At 34.5% G+C, this 21,590-nt stretch overlaps 1 protein-coding gene across 3 annotated transcripts in view; it reads left to right on the top strand.

The window, feature by feature from the left end:
- SCAF8 (SR-related CTD associated factor 8) overlaps window positions 1-21,590 on the top strand; it is a 96,093-nt gene that overhangs the window by 4,904 nt on the left and 69,599 nt on the right. For all 3 annotated transcript variants that reach the window (XM_062572405.1, XM_062572404.1, XM_062572406.1), the window contains exons 2-3: window positions 16,688-16,771; window positions 18,757-18,801. In XM_062572405.1, coding sequence (XP_062428389.1) covers window positions 16,688-16,771; window positions 18,757-18,801 — 129 coding nt within the window. The remainder of the gene's footprint in view (window positions 1-16,687; window positions 16,772-18,756; window positions 18,802-21,590) is intronic.

Below are 21,590 nucleotides of genomic sequence, written 5' to 3' on the forward strand. Positions count from 1 at the left end.
GCATCATAGAGATGCTAAATAGAGTTTCACCTTGGATGATGTACCTAAAACATCTGCAGAACTTTTTTCTAGGTGCTAAGAAAATGAGATAATGTGTCTCTTTTCTCATCTCTCTTGTTATTAGTTTTGGTGGTGAAAAAGAGTACCCTTCTTTCACATCCTCTGGCTATTTTAAAGGATTCTATAACTATGATACATTTGAAGCTTTCTTGATTAATTTCACTTAATCATTTCATTTAATCATTTAGTTAATTATTTCCATTTTCGTTGTCAGGAATATGAGGAGCAGTATCAGTGAAATTTAAATGTTTTACCCTGCTGCTTCCCAGAATGAGTTGAACTGTGGTGGCTCTCAACTATTTGCCTTTTGTTAAAAAGACATAGAAAAAGAAAGCAGTTTTCTCATCAGGAAATAGTAAATATGACATTGATACTCATCTGGCTAAACGTTTCCATGTGTGCTGAATAAATATTTACAGTTTTAGTATCCCATTCTCGCAGACTGATTTGACTTTTGCTTTTCTCCAGATGCAGAATTTTGTGTTTTACCTTTGTAAATATATGATCATGCAAGGATCTGTTAAAGGGCCAAAATGCTAGTTTTCTTCTGTGCATATCTTGCTCTGGTTTTGATAATTAGTCCTTATTTCCTTTGTGAAGTAGTATAGGACAGAGATTGATTATTTTTCTGTTTTTTGTACACACGCTCTAAATTAGTTCTTAAATTCTATCTGAATTAGATACCTGGTTACTTGGGAGGATAATGTAAATCTCTGGATTCTGTTAATGCTTTTGAGTCATTATTTGGTAGTTAAAGTATCGGTCCTGCTTGCTACTCATTTATAGAACAGTGAATCATATTGCAGTTTAACACAAATGCAGTTCTGAACTCTCGTGATCTCTGGTCCTTTATTTGCCATATACTTCCTGAGACTTTTGCAAACTACTTGAGATTTTCTTAACAATTTTTATTTCAGTCTCGTCCTGCTATGAGCAGTCTGTTTTCTTCTGGCAGTTGTAAGAGTGGATTTTAGTAATCAAAATGGCTTTCTTATACAAGAAAGAACAAAAGCATTTGAGAAAGCAGGCCTTAAACTATGGACTAGATGTTTGATCATTTTCATGAGAGTCCTTTTTACTTGAGAGGAAGCCCACTTTTTTTCTTCTCTGTAAAACTGGTCCATCTCTGGACAGCCACTGAGAGTTTTACTTCCTGAATGGTTGATCCATCATTCTTTAGAATTCCTGACCTCAGCAAACGCTGGTGTAACTTCATGGTAAGGCCTAGGACAATGGTATATAATTGTGTGTTAATTTGTGTATTCAGAGTTTGGCTAGTTTGGCTTTGAAGGCAATGAGTGGTATTAGTCTCAGTTCCTTTATCACAACTTTTCATGAATTGCATGTGTATTTCTTTCCTTCTCTTTTTTGACTTCTTTGGATTTTTTTTTTTTTTTTTTTCTGTTTGTATGCAGTATTTCTTTGGGAGAGCTGATAGCAGCAGTGATCAACTAGGTACTTTTTTAAACCTTACTCAACAGCTGCTTCTACTCTCTATAGAGTGAGTGTTCTGCAAAAGAGTAAGCAGGTCCTTAGCTGTTTCTGCACTAGTTCTTGTCTTCATCTCTCGTTGCCAGTTGTACTGAACAAATGGAAACTTTTTTTTTGAGAATTCTTAAAATTTTGAGGAACTGAGATGAAATCAGGCAGTTTTCACCACAATGTGGTGTCAGATTTATCCCATGATAAATGCATAGTCCTTGTAACAGCCCACTCCTTGCACTTTCATGCTTCTGGCTAGTAAGCTACCATTTCTACAAAATGGCGAGTACAGGTATATTACAATTTACCATTGGCTTTCCACTTACTTCAAGAGTTTGCCTACAGGATTTACCTAATTTTATTGGATGCAGGTTTTGATGATTGGAGATTTTTAAAAAATCCTAAATGAATAATACTGGATTACTATCTTTTTTTTCCCCTAGCCTTGTGATCATATGAACAGGTAGCTAATTGATTATTTTTCTGTTGGATTTGCATTTGAAAATATAATGCAAATGGTTAAGTTACTAAAATATATATGTTGAAGGTAATACTTGGCACTCAAAGCAAAAAGATCTTACACATAGGTTAAAATATGTTACTGCATTTGATCTTTACGGATTATGGGGATTGACAGACAGTGCTCTAGTTGCCATTCACAGTGATAGCATAAAAGAAGATGTGTACAAGAGGCAGGCACAGAGCTTAGATCCAGGAGGCAGTGGTAGCAAGGAACGACGATTAAGCGGTAAGAGGGAGTAGCGATAGTTGATAGATGAAGGGCCCATATTTTGTTAGGCTTCACCTTGCTTATTGTGAAGCAATAGTCTTAACTATAACAACAGTTTTGTTAGAGTGGAGTAAATACCCTTTTTCTGAACACCACTGGCAGCTGCAGGAGGTATTTTATGGAAGGCAGTGAACACAGCTGTCTTACGTTGTTGAATTGGAATTTATAGTTGAAATAGCATGCATTTTTGGAAAAGATATTTCGGAAGATCCTTCTCCACATGTGTTTTGGCCTAGGATTCAATGTTTCCACCTATTAATTCGTTTATATTTGAGTGGTGGGGTTTCTTTGGTGTGGAGGGGGTTTTTTGTTTTTTTGTTTTTTTTTTTTTTTTGATTTTAGGATTTATTAACTACTTTTAAAAACTGAGATAAAATTAATTATGTGCCTCTTTTGCTTCCATCCCTATTATTCTATAGATATTTTTCTTTAAAGAAGTATAAAATACTGTGAATTGAAAACTACTCATTATAGAACTGTTGGTTTAAAAATCCTGGCCTCACAGTATGGCTTTATGGAGCTGTAATGACAAACCATTTAAAAATTAGTAGGATAGATAGAGGATACAGTTTTCATACTTTGATACTGATACGACTGTAGATTTAAAAGGGGAATTAATCATATTTGTAAATGTCGTTGGATTTTTCCAATGGTTAAGACCAAATAGCTTATAATATATTAAGCAGATTGGTGGAAACCCACAGAAAGGTCTGATTAGGTTAGAGTTTTCCAGAATACTAAATCTCCTATATGTATTATCAAACCAAAATTGGTTCTCATGAAAAAAAATTACTTTCTGAATCTACTGTGGCTTCAGATAAAATGTTGGTCTCTCTAGCTTGGTTGCCAGATATGTAGTAGTAGTTGCTTCTTAATTTTCAAAAGCTTGAATGGAATCACTTAACAGGAAAGGAAAAATATTTCTATAATCGATATGTTGGTTTGAGAAAACCAACCTGATGTAAATCGTATTTGTGAATTTAGTTTAAATCATGACTTTTCTTTGGGATTGAAAGGGAAGTTAAACCGTATCTAAGGAGAAAACATTTTGGAATAGAAAACCAGAAAATCAGTTGCTAAAAAATATGCGCAGATTTTTGATTTTCATAACATTTAGGAATTGTCCCTATATTCCATATCTCACAGTTGTAGAGCTGTGATTATATTTAGACTTTTATAAGGTACATGACTTCATACTGCAGCACATTTTACTGAAATTGTAATATGAACAAAGGGCACTTCTCAAATGTGACTACTCAGTGAGTTTGATCCTGGACTTCTGCAGAGATAGACATTGTGCATGAACTTACTCGCTTCTCCTGTTGATCTAGAATAAGCTATAAAATCATGATAAAATGTTAATGATAAAAATCAGCAATATGGCAGTAGGAAGAAAATATAGCAGATGAAATACCGCTTTTATATTCCCTTTTTTTTCTTATGTGATGTACTTTCAAAGATTATCCGGACATTTTCATCTGGGATAGATCTGAGGTAAAGCCCTCAATGAGGCTTAGGTTAACCCCTCAATCTTGCTTAGCCATTTTAGGTGATAGATTTATTTTTTTCTAAGATTTTTGTTCCCTTACAGTAAACCCTCTAAGTTTGTGAAGATACAAGAAGAGAGAAGAGGAGAGTGAAAAGAAGAAGAAGGATTATGTTTTATAGCTTATAATGGGCACGGGGCAGATAAAGAATGTTGTAGAAGCTATTCTGAACTAAACATCTGTTTCTTAGATGTGTGCAGTCAAGGGCTCTAGACTTGGATCCGGATAGTTTCTTTGAATTTTAGCGTAGTGTTCATAGTCATTTGTACAAAGCAGCATTCAAACAAAATTAGTCAAATATAAGGGTGTACATTTAGAGAGTAGGAAGTGCAGGCTATTTTTACAGAATTCATAAGCCTTCCTTGAAGGTATGAATTTAGAAAAAAGCATTCCCATGTCAGTATGAATTGAATGTGAGCTTTCTGTGTGACAGTGAAGAAGCTACTGTGATTTTTGGATGTAAGAAGTAGCAAGTATGTAGGATAATTTTATGTATGTATGTTAGTTCTAAAAATACTATACAGAATTAAAAATAGCCAACATTTTTAAAAAGAAAAAATAGAAACAAAGGAGACCTGGAAGATTGTTGCAAGGGGTGGAGGAGATATTTGAAAGAATTATCTGCTTACTCTCACTGAAAGAAACACAAAATACGATTTCATTACATCTTGTAGAGAGAAAATAGAAAGTACTGAAAATTATCTGCTAGTTTAGAAAGTATTATTAGAAATAGTGCCTAGAGTTGGAGTCAGACTTCTGAATTTTAGATGCTTCCTTTTATTTCTTTTTTTTTTTCTTTTTTGAAAACAACAAAAGTAGTAGGTTTGTTTCATCCTTATTTTCAAATCAAGCCTGAATTCCCTTTTGTAAGGTATGTTTTAGTAAAATGCGAGGTATCAGAATAGAGTAGCTTGTAAAAATCTCGTGAACAGTAGAATTTTGGAGCTTGGAATAAATGCTCTAATATGCCTTTTGATTCTGAAATATGAAAAGTAAAATGGAATTTTGTCCATTCCATCACAAAATTGCTCAGGTTCAGTAAATTTGAAAGCTGTATGTGTCTTTTCTCAAAATGAAGTGGATGGGAGAAAGCCTGTACAGAGGCAGTGATGGTAATACCTGACTTCATTACAGACTAAAATGTTACTGGTTAGAGAATGGCTTATTGGCTTTTCATCTTTGTTTTCCTTGATTACTGATATGCTCAGTTAGGAAGAATGTTCTAATGTTCTCTTCAAGCAAACCTTTGTAAAGAATGCTGTGTAAGATGACTGACATGTAGACCTTAAACTTTTTGAGACCGTATTCTTCATGGCTTTTAAATATTTTATATATAAAATTAAATGCAAAGGTAAAAGGAAAACACATTCTGGCATGTCAAAAATATTGACTTTTGCTAAATATATAATTATATAATATATTTAATGTTACGTATTACACACATTATATATAAAATTCACTATATAAACATATAAACTTATTTAAAGACATATTTTTTGTGTGTGTTAATATAAATCACATCATCCAGCGTTTAAAAACAGTTGCTGATAAAATGACTGCTGTTGGGTTGTAATTCTCTGTGTTTTTTATTTTTATTTTTTTATGTTGGGCTTTGACATCTTGTATTGCCTTGCATTGATTACTGGAAGAGAAGAATTCTTCATTGTTCTCCTCCAAAGTCAGATATATCATGGGGAATGAAGTATCTACTATTCTGGTCATCCTACATGCACACCTGATCCATAATTTTAAAATTCACAGTAGGCCCTAGTCAGCACCAAGAAAGCTTCTTATTTACTGAGGAATGGGCTTAGGTAACATTTCCTAGAGAGTAAATCTCAGGAGAGTGTATAAAATGTAACATAATAAAAGCATGATGATTATTGTCCTTTTTTAAAGCAATGGCTGACAATGCTTTTTTCTTTGCAGTGTGCAAAGATATAAATATTTGGTGAGCAATTCAGTGACTTATTTCGGTTTATACTATTGGATTTTTTTCTAATTGAATTTCATTGAAATATGAAAAAAATTCACCTAATTTGTTAGGTTAATATGTACTAGGTGTGACTGAGTGTTTATCTTGTTTTCCAGACATCAAATTTAGGACTTGCTGAACATTGATTACATATCTGAATCTGAACATTTACTACATGTCATTATGTATCTGGTTAATGTTGCATCCTGGTAGCAGGCATGGCCAAAAGCTGCAGAAAAAAACTGTAAAGATCTCAGTAGAGATATGTGTAGTTAATTGCCCTGACACTGGCTCAGGTCATGATCTCAGAGGCTGGTGCAAGTCCTAAAGCAGACAGTTTAATATCAGTATCAAAATTCCCTTAGCTGTAACAACAAATATCTCTGTCATCTACATGAATATCAGTTCCTTTGGATCACATGAAATCAGGGTTTTTCTTAGTTTCCAAACCTTCTTATGGAAAAACTAGTCTTATCTCTTGCCATTATTTTCTTACTGATTGTGGCCAGAGGTGTGAAAAAGGATACATTACTTATGCACCTGTATTTTAATAAAATGAATACCTTACCTTACTCAAATTTTGTATTCAAAATATCACTATAAATACTGCTTGCCTGTTGATTTAAGAGTGGTGAAAGATGTCAGAATTAAATGCTGGGCTTTTTAGAAGCACAGTATGCCATTGTTGCTTGCAGAGATGGGGTAACTTGCTCTGTAAGTAACTGACCAAGCACAGACTAGGTAGTTGATGTGCACGCTGAGTGGTCTTGGGGAAACTTTAGTCTGTGGCTTAGCTCCGTTCACTGTAGTGACTTGTAAATTACAGATAATTACAATAAAATTCACTTTTAACATTTTTAACACTCTTTGAAATACGGTTTTACCAGTGAAAATATTTGTTTGCATTACTGAACAATCAGATTGTGAAATATGCTGATTAGTTCTCAGCTGTAATCTTTCTCTGAAGACCATTCCTCTTAACAGAATTAAAATAAAAACACAGAGCAGAAATTCAGTGCTTTAACTATAGCATCAGTCTGATCTGTTACCAGTCCTCCATGTATGTTTGAGCAAGCCCATCTTTTTTCCTCTAAATTTGGAAATAGGACAACAGTTTTATGTAAATGATACTGGGGGAGAGGACTACTAATAATGTTGTTAAGCCTAAGTCATATACACTCGAATTTTGGCTGTTACCTAGTTACTTAGCTCTCATTATCATTAATTTTTGCTGTAAAAATCATTAAATTGCTGTATGAGATAGAGGAAAATAAAAAATTGTGAACGTAATTGACTTTACTTACCAACCCGCTCATTTCAAGGATATGATACTTGAATCTAGATTTATGTAGTAGAATCTGTGTAATTGGCTGCACTTGCAGACTGTTATTTCTGAAGGAGATCTATGAGGAAGTGAGACTTTTTCCATTGTCCAAGAAATGCATACAGAATTCCACTATGGAGAATTTCTTCTATTTTCAGATAATACAAATTGCCTAGAATGGAGAGGATGGTGCAGGAGAAACACTTGTTTTAGAACGTGATGCTAAAAACTAAGTCTTATGAATCTTTTTGACCAATGTAAGAACAGAAAAGATTGAGGTGGTAAGAAGCAGCAGAATTTGAATTTATTTGGAAAAGTCAGTTCCTGTAGGAAATCCGTGCTGAAAATATATGCATTTCAGTGCGTTCATAAGTGATGTGGAAAGGGAGTAATAATGAGACAAAAAAAGTTTGACAGTGTTAAGTTACTCAACGTAGTGACAGTGGAGAGACAGCCATGATGGGTTGTAGAAGGACCTCGCTGTACTGACTGAGTAATAGCTTACAGATTGCAGTTTGATCAAACTAAATGCACAGTAATGCAGACTGGAGAGATGAGGATGAAAAAGGCAATTCTTGCATTATATACATGATGATGGGCTCTGAGATGACATCATTTGGTAATTAATAAGATCTTGCAGTTGAAATAAAAATGTCTGTTCAAAGTTCAGCAGTAGTCAAAAGAGCAAATAGAATTCCAGGAACTGTTAGGAAGGAAATAGAGATCTGTTATACTGCACTTTTATCTTGTACCACTCTTGTTTCCACCTTACAAGACTGTATTGGCCGGATTGCATGTGCACTGAGGGGCAAAAGGGACAGTCAAAGTAATGGAACAGGTCTCTGTGAGAAGTTAAAAAATACTAATAGTCTTTTCAGGGTAGAACAAAACTCTGGTTAAAGAATGAATGAGCTTCAGGTTGTTGGTGGCTGACATGATATACACAGAAAGTATCATTAAAAGGGCAATTGTGTACTGCTTTCTGTAAACATAAGCTATTAGACGTTGATCCTATTGGTTTTCTCGTACACTAAAAAACATCTCTTTCACTGTTCCCTAGCTCAGAGAAAGGGAGTAGAGGTGAAGAAAAGAAAAAGGGGGGGGGAGATAAAATATTTTAAGATGGGAGGAGGAAGTTAAAAATCAAAATAAAAATATAAAAAAGAGGCAACCAGAGAGGGACAGAACAGAGCAACCGTGACAGTAACTACTGCTTCTTGATGGAAGTTGGCAGCTGGTGGGTGCATCTGGTGATGATCTGCTCAGAGGCATGGTTAGACAAGGAGCTTGAAAGTCTCCTGCAGTTGCCAGATCTCTCTTCAAGTTCCTGCTCCTCCTGGAGTTCAAAATAGCCAGGTTGGCTTGGGCCAGGTGAAGGTTGAGAAGAACATCCTGTGACTTGGTAAGGCTTTCCTTGGATATGGATGGCACATGAAAGCGAGAATGCAGGGTATATATGGAATGTCAGGAGATGCTGTAGGACCTGGAAAAGGAACCTGGTATACTTGGTATACGCACTTGATATGCACTAGGGTCTTCCTTTCACCATAGGACTGCTGTGAGTCAGTATCCTGTGAGAACATCTGAGCCTCTGTGGTTCAAATGCTTCGCTGAGGATTTTTGAACTTACAGTCCTGCAGAGCAATGGAACTGGTTAATAGTACAAGCTACCCTTGCTGGGATTTTTCACCGTTCTATGGCAGTAAATCTTACTACTTAATGTTTTAGTGTTATACAAGGCCGATGAGTTGGACGGGTGGAGCACAGCTGATTCAGGGTAGTTTTTGAGGCATGATTTAGAGATGGTCAGGTTGGCTGATGAACAGTCTACTCAAACTAGGGAGGAGCCATTGAGTACTGCTGGAGATGTGATGCAGCTTTGACCTTCTTTGTTTTGTCTGTTATGTTTCTGTATAGCTGACTTAGGGTAAGAGCTTGTAAAGTAGAGAGGAAAATACATTTTTTTACAATTCAATAACAAAACAGATTGAGAATCAGTCTTAAAGAAAAAAGTCACAACAAAAATCCACTCTTGCAAGTGCTTGTTCTTTAAATCAGCTCCAAGACTTTGTGTTTTCTATCTAATAAGCTGGTGTGTGCTTACAGCCTTGTGGCTGACATCTAATTCTTATCTTGCAAGATCATTAGTCTGAGGATTGTTTTCATTGAGACAGATTAAGGTTTGGTGATAAGTGTATCTTTATGACTCATTTTGTCCCTGAAGTGTCATTCAGGTTCAGGCCACCCTTTTAAGATTTCCTGTGATTTATAATCATTTTTTAATCAAATATGAATACTTTTTTCAAAGGTTTACTGACAGCCCCCACCTAGTTACCGAAAAGGTGATGTGGTTAGGGCATGACTAGAAGGAATCATACAGCCAAACAGAAAAACAAATCTCCCCTTTCTTCCCAAACTCATTGAAAATTGGCCCAGTGTTTTCTTTAGGTGTGAATGTGATGGGAAGATTAATGCTCATTTTTTATTCTGTGATTTCCAGTTTTGTTTGCAATGGAGCTGATTGGTTTGTTTGGAGCTGAGTATGTACAACCATCCAGAATACCTGAGGTAGCCAGTTCATTGTCTTTTCCCCGACTTTCCAGAATAAAGTGACAGCGCGTTACATTTTCATGGACACTACAGACAAATATATAGTTGTATTAAGTGCATTGAATTGAAAAATCACTGGCAATTTTTCCAGTAATGTGATAGTATTGTCTTTATCTTCCTTATGCTTTTTGTCAGGGAAAAAATAAAATTATTCCCACAAAGTAGTATGAGAAAACTGTATTTCTGTTCTTTATGTTTTGATTCTTTACACCTGTTTTTCAAAAATGGTTCCAATAGTTTGGAAGTGGTTTCTCTTTTACCAGCACAGTAAAACTCATGACTTGTCTTTGATTTTTAGACATTCTTTTTTTTTCCCCAAAAAATCCTCTATAGAAGTTTAGTCTTTGTCTTTTAACATTTGTGTTCTTCAAAAGACATTAGATTTCTTTACCCCCCATACCAGACACACTATTTTCTTCTGAGACTTGGTTAATTTAGTGACTGATGATACCATCAATCTTCAAAGAGGGAAAGTTTCATCTTTAATTTTTTGAGTAGCATGCAATAGTTCAAGAAGTTCAAGTATAAAATAAAGCTTTGCATATTTTTTGTCAGGGGGTTTTATACTCTTTGGTCAGGTTTAAACTTCATTCAAGTCAATCTTAATGAAATAAGAGGGCGGAAGAAATAGCATTATCCCAAATGTTGTATTTGTATTGTGATGACTTCACTCAGAAGAGCCTTTGTTGAATCTTGGGTGAATACACAAGTGTTTGTAGCATCACTGTTTTCCAGGAAAATATGAAAAAAAAATTCTTTTTTTTTCCAGCAGATGTTAAGATAGCTGGGAAACAGTTACTATTTTTTTATGGATTGGCATATTCTTTTTAGTTCTGGTCCAAAATCGGTACTGAATGATTAGGAAAAAGAAATTGATCTTACAACATGTGAAGTGATTTTTGAATTAGGTTTTGAACAGATATATGTGTATGTCATCAACTATTGATAGACATGCCATGTTCACAGAGCAATTTTTGTTCTCTGAGAACACATTTTTTTGTTCTCTGAGAACATTTTAACAAGAGACTCCAGATTGAGGTATTCACTACAGCAGTGCCTCAGATTTTAAAAGCAAGTTCCTGTACTTACTGGTGTTTCCATAAAAAAACTGATGCAGTCACTTCAACTATGCAAGTCCTTCCAGCTGGGAACTTATGAGAATAACTAGAGAAACTGGGTTTGTTAGTAGTCAGATGTCTTTTCATAGTGATCAGATGCTTGAAGAAGTACTGATCATTTTTTTCTTTCCAGGCAGGCGTTTGATAGGAGTTTATGTTATCCAGGAAAATAAATAAATGAATAGTGAATGGAATTAGGTAGATTTTCTTCAAAACACACCAAATCGTATAGCAACTCAACTGTAAAGCATATTTTTTGAAGTTTGCGTGATGGTTTGTGTGTATGTGTTCCTTTGCGTGCTTCTTCAAGCTTATATTGTAATATAACTAGTGTATTTCAAAATCTGTGAAACTTCTGGGGTTTTTCTGCTGTTTGAAGATTACAGCATTTCATCTTTGACCTTCCGAAATGAACTGGCTTTCCACTGTGGAAAAAAATTGCAGCTGCCTGATGTGATAAGGCTCAAACTTCATACGAATAAGTTCTTTTTGAACTGAGAGCTGTATTGTATACTACCATACAGATTGTTAACTGTATTTTATACAGTTATTTAAAGGAGTAGGTGTGTTTGTTACAGTATCTGGGCGAAGACTTACCATGATAGTAATAACTGTTTAAAGGTGAGTCACATCGCCCTGAGGCATGCCAGAACATCCCTTGGAGGTGTGGAATTCTGAGGAGTACCAGCTCAGAAACCTAGAGCCACCTTCACCTGCTTGACTTTATATTATGTCCTGCTTGGTGCACTCCTCCTCACCCCCAGTTGATCTTCTCCATTACTCAGGACGGTATGGACATCTGCCATCCCCACAGTAACCCTGTCTGCAGGCTGAAGCGTCCTAGTTCTTCGCTTAGAAGCTACCACATAGTTTTCATTATCCCTGATAATTTCCTGTGGATCTTGGAGAGTGGCGAGGAAGGCAGAAATTTGAACAGCATTCAAGATGGGAACGCACTGTAGGTTAATACACTGGCCTAAGTAGTGTTTTGGTTGTAAGATTGTTTGTTATTTTTACTGCTGTTGAGATCTTTCTGGTTTACTGTTGAGCTGATGCTTTCAAAGAAACGTCTCTTGTATCAGCAGATCTCATTCCTGAATAGCAACAGTCAGCTTGCAACCCTATGTCCACTACTTCACATATACTTACGCTTATTTGGTCTGCCATATTATTACTTGTTAGTATTACATAGGTTCTCTTGCAGCTTTTGATAGTCAGACTTTATTTTTCCTATCCAAAAGAGCATACAAGCTCTGGGAGGGCACTGGGGCTTAGCTTTAGTGTAAACAGAATGACTGTTCATTCAGATTGTTTGTCTCCTGTCTTTAAAGAGTAATTTACCAAGTTGTCATACTTTTTAATTATTTTTATTAAATGCCTTCTGGTAGTCCAGGTGGACTATATCAGTGATTTTCTGATCTGTGCGCTCATTGAGCCTTTGAAAGAATTTCAGTAGGCTTGAGATGGGGCCTTTCATTACAACAACTGTGTGGAGTTACCTGGGTACCTGCTAATTCTGTTCTTTCAAGTAGTTTCTTTTTCTTCTGGTACAGGCATCAAACTTGACGGATCTGTTCCCCAAGTCGCTTCTTGAGCCCTTCTCAGAAATTCATGTTACTTTTCTTGTATTTTAGTGCTACAAGATGAGGACTGTTTTAAGTGAGAATTCACAAATCAGAATTAGTGGTTATTTCATTCTTGAATTCCTTCAGATGGCAGTTCTGATGGCAGATAGCAGATGAATGGCAGTTCATTATGTTTCTCTTTGTGTATATATTTTGTAGCCTCTTATAAACGTAAAGGAGGATTTTAATATGGGAGGTCTCCACAGTTTTTCCTCAGTGAATGAAACTAAAAGCTGAGTAGGGAGCTTTTTGTGTAGTACTTTATCTCGTATGAGTCCTCCTTTATTTGTTCATTATCTTTTGGCCCTAGAGGAGCTCTCTGCTCCTTTTGTCCCTTTAAAGGGGCTTATTGTTACAGCTTTTCTTGGTTGTTTTTCAAGCTTGCTTGCTTTATTTTTTTACATTTAAGTTGCTAAAGTGTATAGTCACTTTTTGTTTTTTTTCTTATTTGGGCATTACTTTTGATTTTCTGAAGGTATCCTTTTAGTTCATATAGTTTCATTGACCTTACTGTTTGGTCATCTTGGTATTTTTTTTTCTAGTTTTCTTAAAGGCTTTTTTGATGCGAGGGCAGGCAATTATCTTCTGCTAGTGAGCTGATTTCTCGTGAACTGTTGCAGCTAAGCATTTGTACAAAAGGCATACAAGAAAAATGAGCCAGAAGATCAACAAAAGTTTTTAAAATAAACTTATATATATAAGCTATAAATAAACATATATATGTGTTTAGCTCTTTACTTTCATATATTATAATCCTGAATAAATTGTGGTTGTTTTGTTTTGACTAGATTTGAAGAATGTCAGATTTCTTTAAATGTCTACTGTTGTAAAGAATTTTCTTGTGTGCTAGAGACAAATCCCAGGTTTTATTCCTAGAGGGCCAGCGAAGCCTTGCCTCTCTGTCTAACCAGCCTAGCAGGAGAGCAAGTGGAACGGAATCCCTGGTTGACTTTATAAGGCATAATGCATGAATTTGGTGAAGCTAGAGGCCAGAACATGTGCTTTCAGTTGGGTTCAAGGAGGCATTTGTGCATGTTGAGGGCATCTCTGCATTCAGAAAAGCTGGGTTTTGGCCCCCTTTGATAATGAATTAAAATATGCTCTGGATTCATATGCTCTACCTAGTTCAAGTGTGTTCAATACTAAAAGATTCAGTGAGGAAGTTTTAAGAAATGTTAAATCTTTTAATTTTATAAATGGAACTGCTAAGTGTTGCAAAAAATGTAAAAAATATTTAGTCCTGAGCTGTCACTTTGTCCTATCTAATGTTATAATTGTTACTTTTTTAGACTTCCTTTGTAAGGAACCAATAGATCTAAATCACCATTAGTCCAAGTGAATATTGGTTTCAAAACAAAATGTTTCTTCTGAAAATTAAAAGCTTTTTAAAGACAATTAATGAAAAATAATTCAGAGTGGTAGTTCATTTTGTCTTGGTTTCTTCGAAGTACTAAATTTAGGATTTGCATTTCCTTCTAAGCCACTGTTAGAATCTGGAACATCTGAATATTTCTGCTTATACTTTGTCCAAAACCCTGTCTCTAGAGAAATACAATCTTATTTTTTCTGTTTCTTTTGGTTCCTATTTTTACTTTTAATAACAAATAATGCAAACTAGAAAACTTATACTATAATTGTCTGCTATCTGGAATAGAATAATGAGATGCTATCAACATCCCCTTTAAACTGTTGTTTTGGGATATGCTGAGATGTATGATAGCAAGATATGTGAATCAGTGCTTTAGAATCAGTTGTGTGCGAGTGCTCTGTGGTTCCCAGCGTTGTGGTGTTCCTGATGCTTTGAACTGCCTCCTCCCCTTTTTCCTGATCGTTTCAAAAGTAATGGACTAGATGGGCATGATCCTAGCACATCTGTGCGATTCTGCCCTCTCCTTGCTCCGAGAGTCTGTGGTCTCGGAGCTGCTGTTCCTGTTCTCTTGGGCGGGCCTCTGGGATTGGCCAGTAGTAGTTTGGGTTTTGAGAACGCTGACCGGGAATATCCAAACTGACTCTGCTGAGGCATTTGCATGGAAGTTAACAAATTGCTTCCAGCACTGTAGTGGCACCAAACCACAATTTAGCTGTACTTGCATGTGATTACACCCAGGCTGGTATCCAGGACATGGATGGCCAGCCATCTAGCAAATCACCTATAGATAATTGAAATTTGACCACTGAACTATTAGTATACAACAAAGAAGAGAATAAGTGGAGTCTATTGGTTCTCCTCCTCTCTTCCCCCTTTCCCCTGTGTCAGTTAACAGCATTTATGTATTTGAATTCTAGAAAGCATCTTCTTTTTGTTGTGTAGGAAGCACCTAAGCACTTCAGAATATTTTGCAACAGCAATTAGCATCTTGTAAAATGAGATATAATGGGGGGGGAGGGGTAACTGAATATGTAGCTGTGAACTGGTAACAAAACTTCCTGTGTTTTAATGGGCATCCTTTCAAGCTAAAATGACTGGTATTTATGCTTGGACAAAGCAAACTTTTTCTCAGTTTGACAGCTGTGCAAGTTTTCAGTTAAAAATCTTTTTTTGACAGGAGGGTATAGAAAAAGCGTTTCGTGGTTGTAGTGAGAACAAATCCTTATGTCTTGGGAACTCAAATACAACTGAAGAATATCTTGTTAACTTCAGAGCAATAAGTTATTATATAGCAGCTTGGGGAGCATGACCTGTATTTAAGATTTGTCAAATCCTTTCCACTAAGTGATCCTGTTTACTGTTGCATTATACTTTGTTAATTGTAAACCATTTTGAATGATATTTTCTGTGCTACCTGTTCAACTATGGTTGAATTTCAGGAAATTGAAGGATTAAATACATTACATTGCTCGGCACATGTAGTGGGGGAGGGGTTTTGTGATACTGTTTTTGTTTCAGTGACCATTTATGAAAAAAATCCAAATTTTCCTGAGGCTTTAGGAAAGAAAGGTTAGATTTTGTATGAATGGACATTTTGGTGTCAGGGCTCTGTTTTCAAGCTAACATACTTTTAAACATATTTTGTAAACAAAAATATAATGCAAGTTAAGTCAAGAGCTTTAAAACTGATTTGGCATTTTGTATCTGGGTATTTTGTATATGAAAGTAGCAAAATGTTGGACAGTCCTATGTTTCATAATATAAGGAGTTGAAGGAGTAAAGAACAACATATTTTAAAAGCCATATACTGTGAATAATCTGAGGTTTTCACAGCAAGTAAATAGCATTGGAATGTGAATTCCAGACTCATTTAGTGTGAAAGGAGAAGTTTTTTTCAATTACCACTTATCAGTCATAACTATGAATTTAGTTTATTTACAGTTGTCAGTATGTAGCAAAATTCTGATGAAAAGCTGCCATTCTGGATTGCTTCTGTCAGGAAGATGTATGTTCCTATAAAAAGAGTAAAGTTACTTTTGCATCATGGGAGAAAAATGATGCACAACTCCACTACTTGTTTTGTGGCTGTTTTGTTAGTTAGATATTAATGAAGCTGTGCAACTATATTATAACTGAGAACTGAAACAAATGCTTGCTTAAGCATTTGTGTAACTTATGATACGTTTTTTCTCTAGCTATAGTGAATGAAGTAAGTATTTTTTACAAATCTGCTTTTTCAAGTGGCAGAATTGCTACATGTTCCTTTCTCACTGGGCTGAAAATTTTTGTTTAATATTGGGTTTTTGTTTTGTTGGGTTCTGCAGGCAGATGATGACGCATGACATAAGCGTTTGGTTAAAAGTCTGTTATGCTTGCATAAATGTCATCATGTATACTGCCGTTAAGTTTTTTGCCTTGGAAAGAAAACCTTAAGAAACCCACCATATTTGTGTGTTGTATGTATTACCTTTGCAACTGCACCTGCACCTATCTGCTGTTTTTAGTGTTAGTAAATCTGGGTATGCAGTGAGCATTACAAAGAAGGATCTTACCTTTTAAGCATTTTGTATTATATTTTTTATTGGGCCTTTTTTTTTCTTGAGTGGGAATACCTTTCTTGGACTATTTTTATGTTCTTGAATGGGGATGCCTTTTCTGTATAATGTATAATTAAAATTAAGTAAAAATGAAAAGTCGTATTTTCTTGTGACATACACTGTATTTTTTTTACTATTTTACAATTGCAGAATATACTTTTGACAAATTTCTTTTCTTTTCCTACCTCAGTTGTACTCGCTAAATGATTACAAGCCACCTATTTCCAAAGCTAAAATGACACAGATCACCAAGGCAGCAATCAAGGCTATAAAGGTGAGAAATCGGCTAACATACTTTGGTTTTCTTTGCACTTCTCATCTCTCAACTTGCATAGCTTAAAGAACTTGCTACTGAAATTCCCCCCTCCGCCCTTTTCTGTTTACAGTTTCCAAGTTATGATCAGATGTGATGGTAATGGATTTACAAAAGTGCAACAGAGGGCTTAATTCGTTGTTTGACTTTCATTTACTGATTGTCATATGCAAGAAGGAATTATCCCAACTTAGTTCATTGATCAGATCTGAAAGAGATTTTTTTTTATGCTATGTTTAATAAGGAAAATAAGATTGTCCAAGAATATGTGAATAAATATAATACTAAAAAGAGTTTTCTTTCTATTTTCAGAAAACATAAGATATGCATGCTTTTTGGATTAATACAATTGTTAAAGTTTTATTTCATTCTCATAAATTCATAGCATACTTTTTCGTGTGCATTGTTCCTAGATTTTATTTTTATTGTTGTTTGGATACAAATTAATCTAAATTTTAGTATTAGCATATTAATTAAAGAATTACCTTGCCACAAAATAAAATTAACTGCAATGAAGCAGCAGAAAACAGTACTGAAGAACAAGGGAGAAAAGTATGCCATCAATGTTAAACCGTTAAAACAGATGGGAATTCACTGAAATCAGGATAGGTGAAAAAGAGGAAAGAATAAAAGCAAAAAAGCCATTAATTTAGGCTCTTTCTATCTACATTTCTCTACTAAGAATGGAGAGATGTTTTCAGATTAGTGTCATCCATACTGGCATTTTGTATAGTTCAGAAAAATAGCAAGTTGATTACAGAAGAATGCATTGAGTTTCTTAAATAAGAAAAGTCTACGCAAAGTAGAATCTGTTGATTGCTACATAATAAAAATAATGCACTTTTTTGATAAAAATAGTACCAAATGTTTCTATAAAGTAAATGATTAAATAGTACCAAAATATTATATATTTCACTTTGAAGTAAACATTTGAGTTTTATCCATTTTGTGATTGAGTAAAGTGAACTTCAGAGATGTCATGACCTGCCAAAATCATGTAAGTTGTAATTCTAATTTTCCAGATATTAACTTGTAGCTGTCAGCCTACTATCTGATCTTTCTGACTGTGCTGTTTTCCTTAGGATATTTAATGCTAGACTGATGTACCAGGAAATTAATATATACAGTAACTTGAATTGGCATTGACATATTTTATTTCCAGAAACTAAAATCTTTTCTAAATGTGTATGGAGCCTACTCCAAGTGTAATGTATACCAAACAATTGTTCCTTTTTGTTGTTGCACACCAAACAATGACCATATACAATGGTCAGGAGAAAACAGAATATAAAGTAACTGCTGCATTTGCTCCTCACCCACTCTATTTGTGAGGTGTGCGTTTCAGTGCACCATATGAGGTAATGGAATAATGTAGCTCATGCTTCCATTTTTTTATCATTTCAATAAAAACATTTAATTGTGCAGTTTTATCACTATTGCAGTGATGTGTAAGTTTAAAATAATATTCCAAAGAAAAAGTATTTGGTGGAATTCATCTTCTTATTCTTGTGTTTTTAGGTTATGAAAGGTTTATGTTATTAAACTGAACTTGGAAAATAAATAAAATAATGTGAAAAATAAATAAAATAATGTGAAATTATATGCCTACTAACATTAAGGTAACATCTTCAGTCAGGTACAATAAAGTAGCTATAGGTTTTTGAAGGAGTAATTATATTATTCTCATACTTGCCTCTAAACAAGTACCTGTTTAAAAAAATACAATTAAAAAGAAAATCCTTCAGATGACAAAAACAAATGAGATTTAGTTTTCCTTATGCCTTTAAATGTTGTAAGGAAGACCATATACTCAGCTGAAGATATTGAATTGCTGGTTAATCAACCAGAGTGTCTAATTCTGAGTTTACTGTAAGAATTGCATTACTTGAACAAGTATATGCATTTTCAGATTTTCTACTCTGTTGAAACACTCTTTTATTTTCCAGTTCTACAAACATGTTGTACAGAGTGTTGAGAAATTCATTCAGAAGGTAAGTAAATCACAGGTATTTTTTGTCAGCACAAGAAAATCTCCTTGTTTCATATTATGCAGAGTATTTAAGACTGTCATGTTTTATGTACATGTGTAGATAAAGATTAAGATGAGGGAAGATGAAAATGTGTGTCCATCTTCTTATCCTTGTGCACATCTGATCAGTACCACTTTGTGGTGACATATCTTGAAGTTAATACTGCATTGGCTGAATTCCAAATGCTGATATTTATTTGCAGTAGTTGCTGATAGACTATTCCATATTCAAGAAGAGAGAGAAGGTTTTTCCTCTGAATGAAGAACTGGCAGTTTGTTGGGAACTGCACTGGTTGTCCTGACTCTTCCACAAACTAGTGAGAGTATAGATTATATTTACACATGCTGTATTCGGTGTCCCAAACTACTTGATAAGGGAATGTACTGAATTCTGGACCATTCATTGCTGGTTACAGAGAAGGCAGATCTATGTTGTGATTGATAACCTTGTCTAATGATCTCTCTGCATTAGATGTTTTCTTTTGGTGGGTTTGGTAATTCTTTTTTGTCTTTCATGAATGATTTAACGAGGTCCATAAATTATTAATACCATGAAATAGGAAGTTGGTATTTGAGCAGAATTGTAGATAAAGAGATGACAGGTCCTTTCTAGCCATTCGATGTTTATGAACTGATTGTGCATATTTGGATAATTGGATTATTTTTCTGGAAGCAGTCACCTCAAGCTAAAGCTCAGACCATTGAATCTTCCATTAAAATCTGCCACAGACTTGTCCAGAGTGATGTTCGTTCCATCTTAGCTTCTTGTGGGTTCTCTCCTAATCCAATCATTTCTTTCCTCCAAATTCATCTAAATTTTTTTTGAAACTTCATTTAAAATAATTCTTCACAATTTTTTTTTGACACTATCTTACTGCACTATTGTCATCTTGATTGATTGTATCTCTGGCAAGATAGCAAATCAAGGGCCACGTGACCACATTCCATGTACAAGGATGCTCTGTTGTGAGATCGAAACTTAGGTCATTTTTCTAAGTATCCAGATTTAAGTATTATCTTCATACTCAGACATATTCATGAATTGAACAGTTGGTGTGTTACATCTGTCTTATCTGAGATTGTGGATACTTAAGTTCACTGTCTCAGTTGAAATTTTACTTCTTTATTTTTTACTTCTATTTTATTTTTATTTTTTATTATCTGTATTATCATATTCATTACCATCCTTTCTTAGGCTTAGTGTATTCCATGTTTTTAAATACTCTACCTAGCATATTTGCTGAGTTTTCTTACTAAATTTCCATAGTTTTTACTAGTTTGAACATTGTGAAAAGTTGTATGCAAGTATGTTACATACACGGAATAATCTGGTTTTGATGGTCATTCAGCTAAAATTTGAGTAGCTAGAATACATGGAATTTATTTTCTTAAAACAGAATAATACATCCAGTGCATTATAATTTTGTAGTTTTAATACAAATTCTTAAAAATAAAGAATGCAGTACACTTTTAAAAATGAAGAATACCACAACTGTAAACACAGGTCTACATTTACAGCATAAATAAATTTTATATTGAGCTCTCAAGTGTTAGCAAGGTAACACTTTCAAAGCAAAAAATATGTATCTAGACTCTTAAGTAGTTTAATAATTTGGAGAGTTTGTTTTTAAACAGTTTAGAGAATTTTTGTAATGCTTGTATTAAAAAAATAAGCAAAAACAAAATTGGCTTTCTGTACCAATGAATTCCTTTATACCTGAAGCAATAGGTTTGTGTTTAGAAACTCTTGTCTTCTCTCCAAGTTGTGTTAATATTAGAGGTAAAGATAATTTGAAATACCTAGTCTGTATGTATTACCTCATATGGAAAACTCAAGAATAAAGTTACAGCCAGCCCTGTTTAACATTTTTTTTGTTAATGACGTCAAAGAAGGAATAAATGGCACACTGAGGAAGAAGCTATACATACTGAGGAAAGAGAAATCATATATAAGGACCTAATAAGATTTTTTTTAAAAAAAGATAGAAAGTGACAAAATGTAATTCTGCTTGGAGAAGAGGTAAACTAATACGTTTGAAAATAAGATATAAAGCATACACAAAATGCAAGGGAGAAACCTAGGAGGATGTGATGCTGGTAGACTGGATTCTGCGTTAGAGATAATGAGTTTGCAGTGTTACATGATACATTTTTAGATGGTCTGGACCAGAGAGGGAAGAGGTGTACTTTCTCATGTTTTCCATGATATCTTGTGTGATGAGAGTGTACAACTAGTAGTCATAAAGTAAATCCGCATCATAGTTTATTCCAGTGATGATTTCCTTATGGTTTTGTACAACTTTTCGTTCTGTCTTTAAACTGATTGCACTAGTCTGATGCAATTTTTTGTAATTAGAAGACAAAGACTTCAGCTGTAATAATTACCTAAGTAATTAGAATTGCAGTTGGAACATGTGCATTATAAATACTGTGCTATTTGTAAATTTATGTAAGTTTTCCATAGTTTTAAAATAAGCATCATCAGTATCTTCTCAACCAAACTAGTGTCCTTTTAAATACGTTCTTGTTCAAGAGGAACATGTAGCACCTACTGATTCAAAATAAAGTTAACATTTTGACTTAGATCATCAAGAAGGACAAGAATATTTTGAATAATGTTTCTATCTAGTTCCAGTGTACTACTTAGAATTTGTTCATGCTTTATGCTCTTCTACCTCTTTTAAAATAGTGGTGCATTTTAAAGGAGTACAGAGTTCATGTGCTAGATTTTGCTAGCTAGATTCTGAAAAG

Source organism: Rhea pennata, chromosome 3 (assembly GCF_028389875.1).
Source record: "Rhea pennata isolate bPtePen1 chromosome 3, bPtePen1.pri, whole genome shotgun sequence".
Classification (NCBI taxonomy): domain Eukaryota; kingdom Metazoa; phylum Chordata; class Aves; order Rheiformes; family Rheidae; genus Rhea; species Rhea pennata.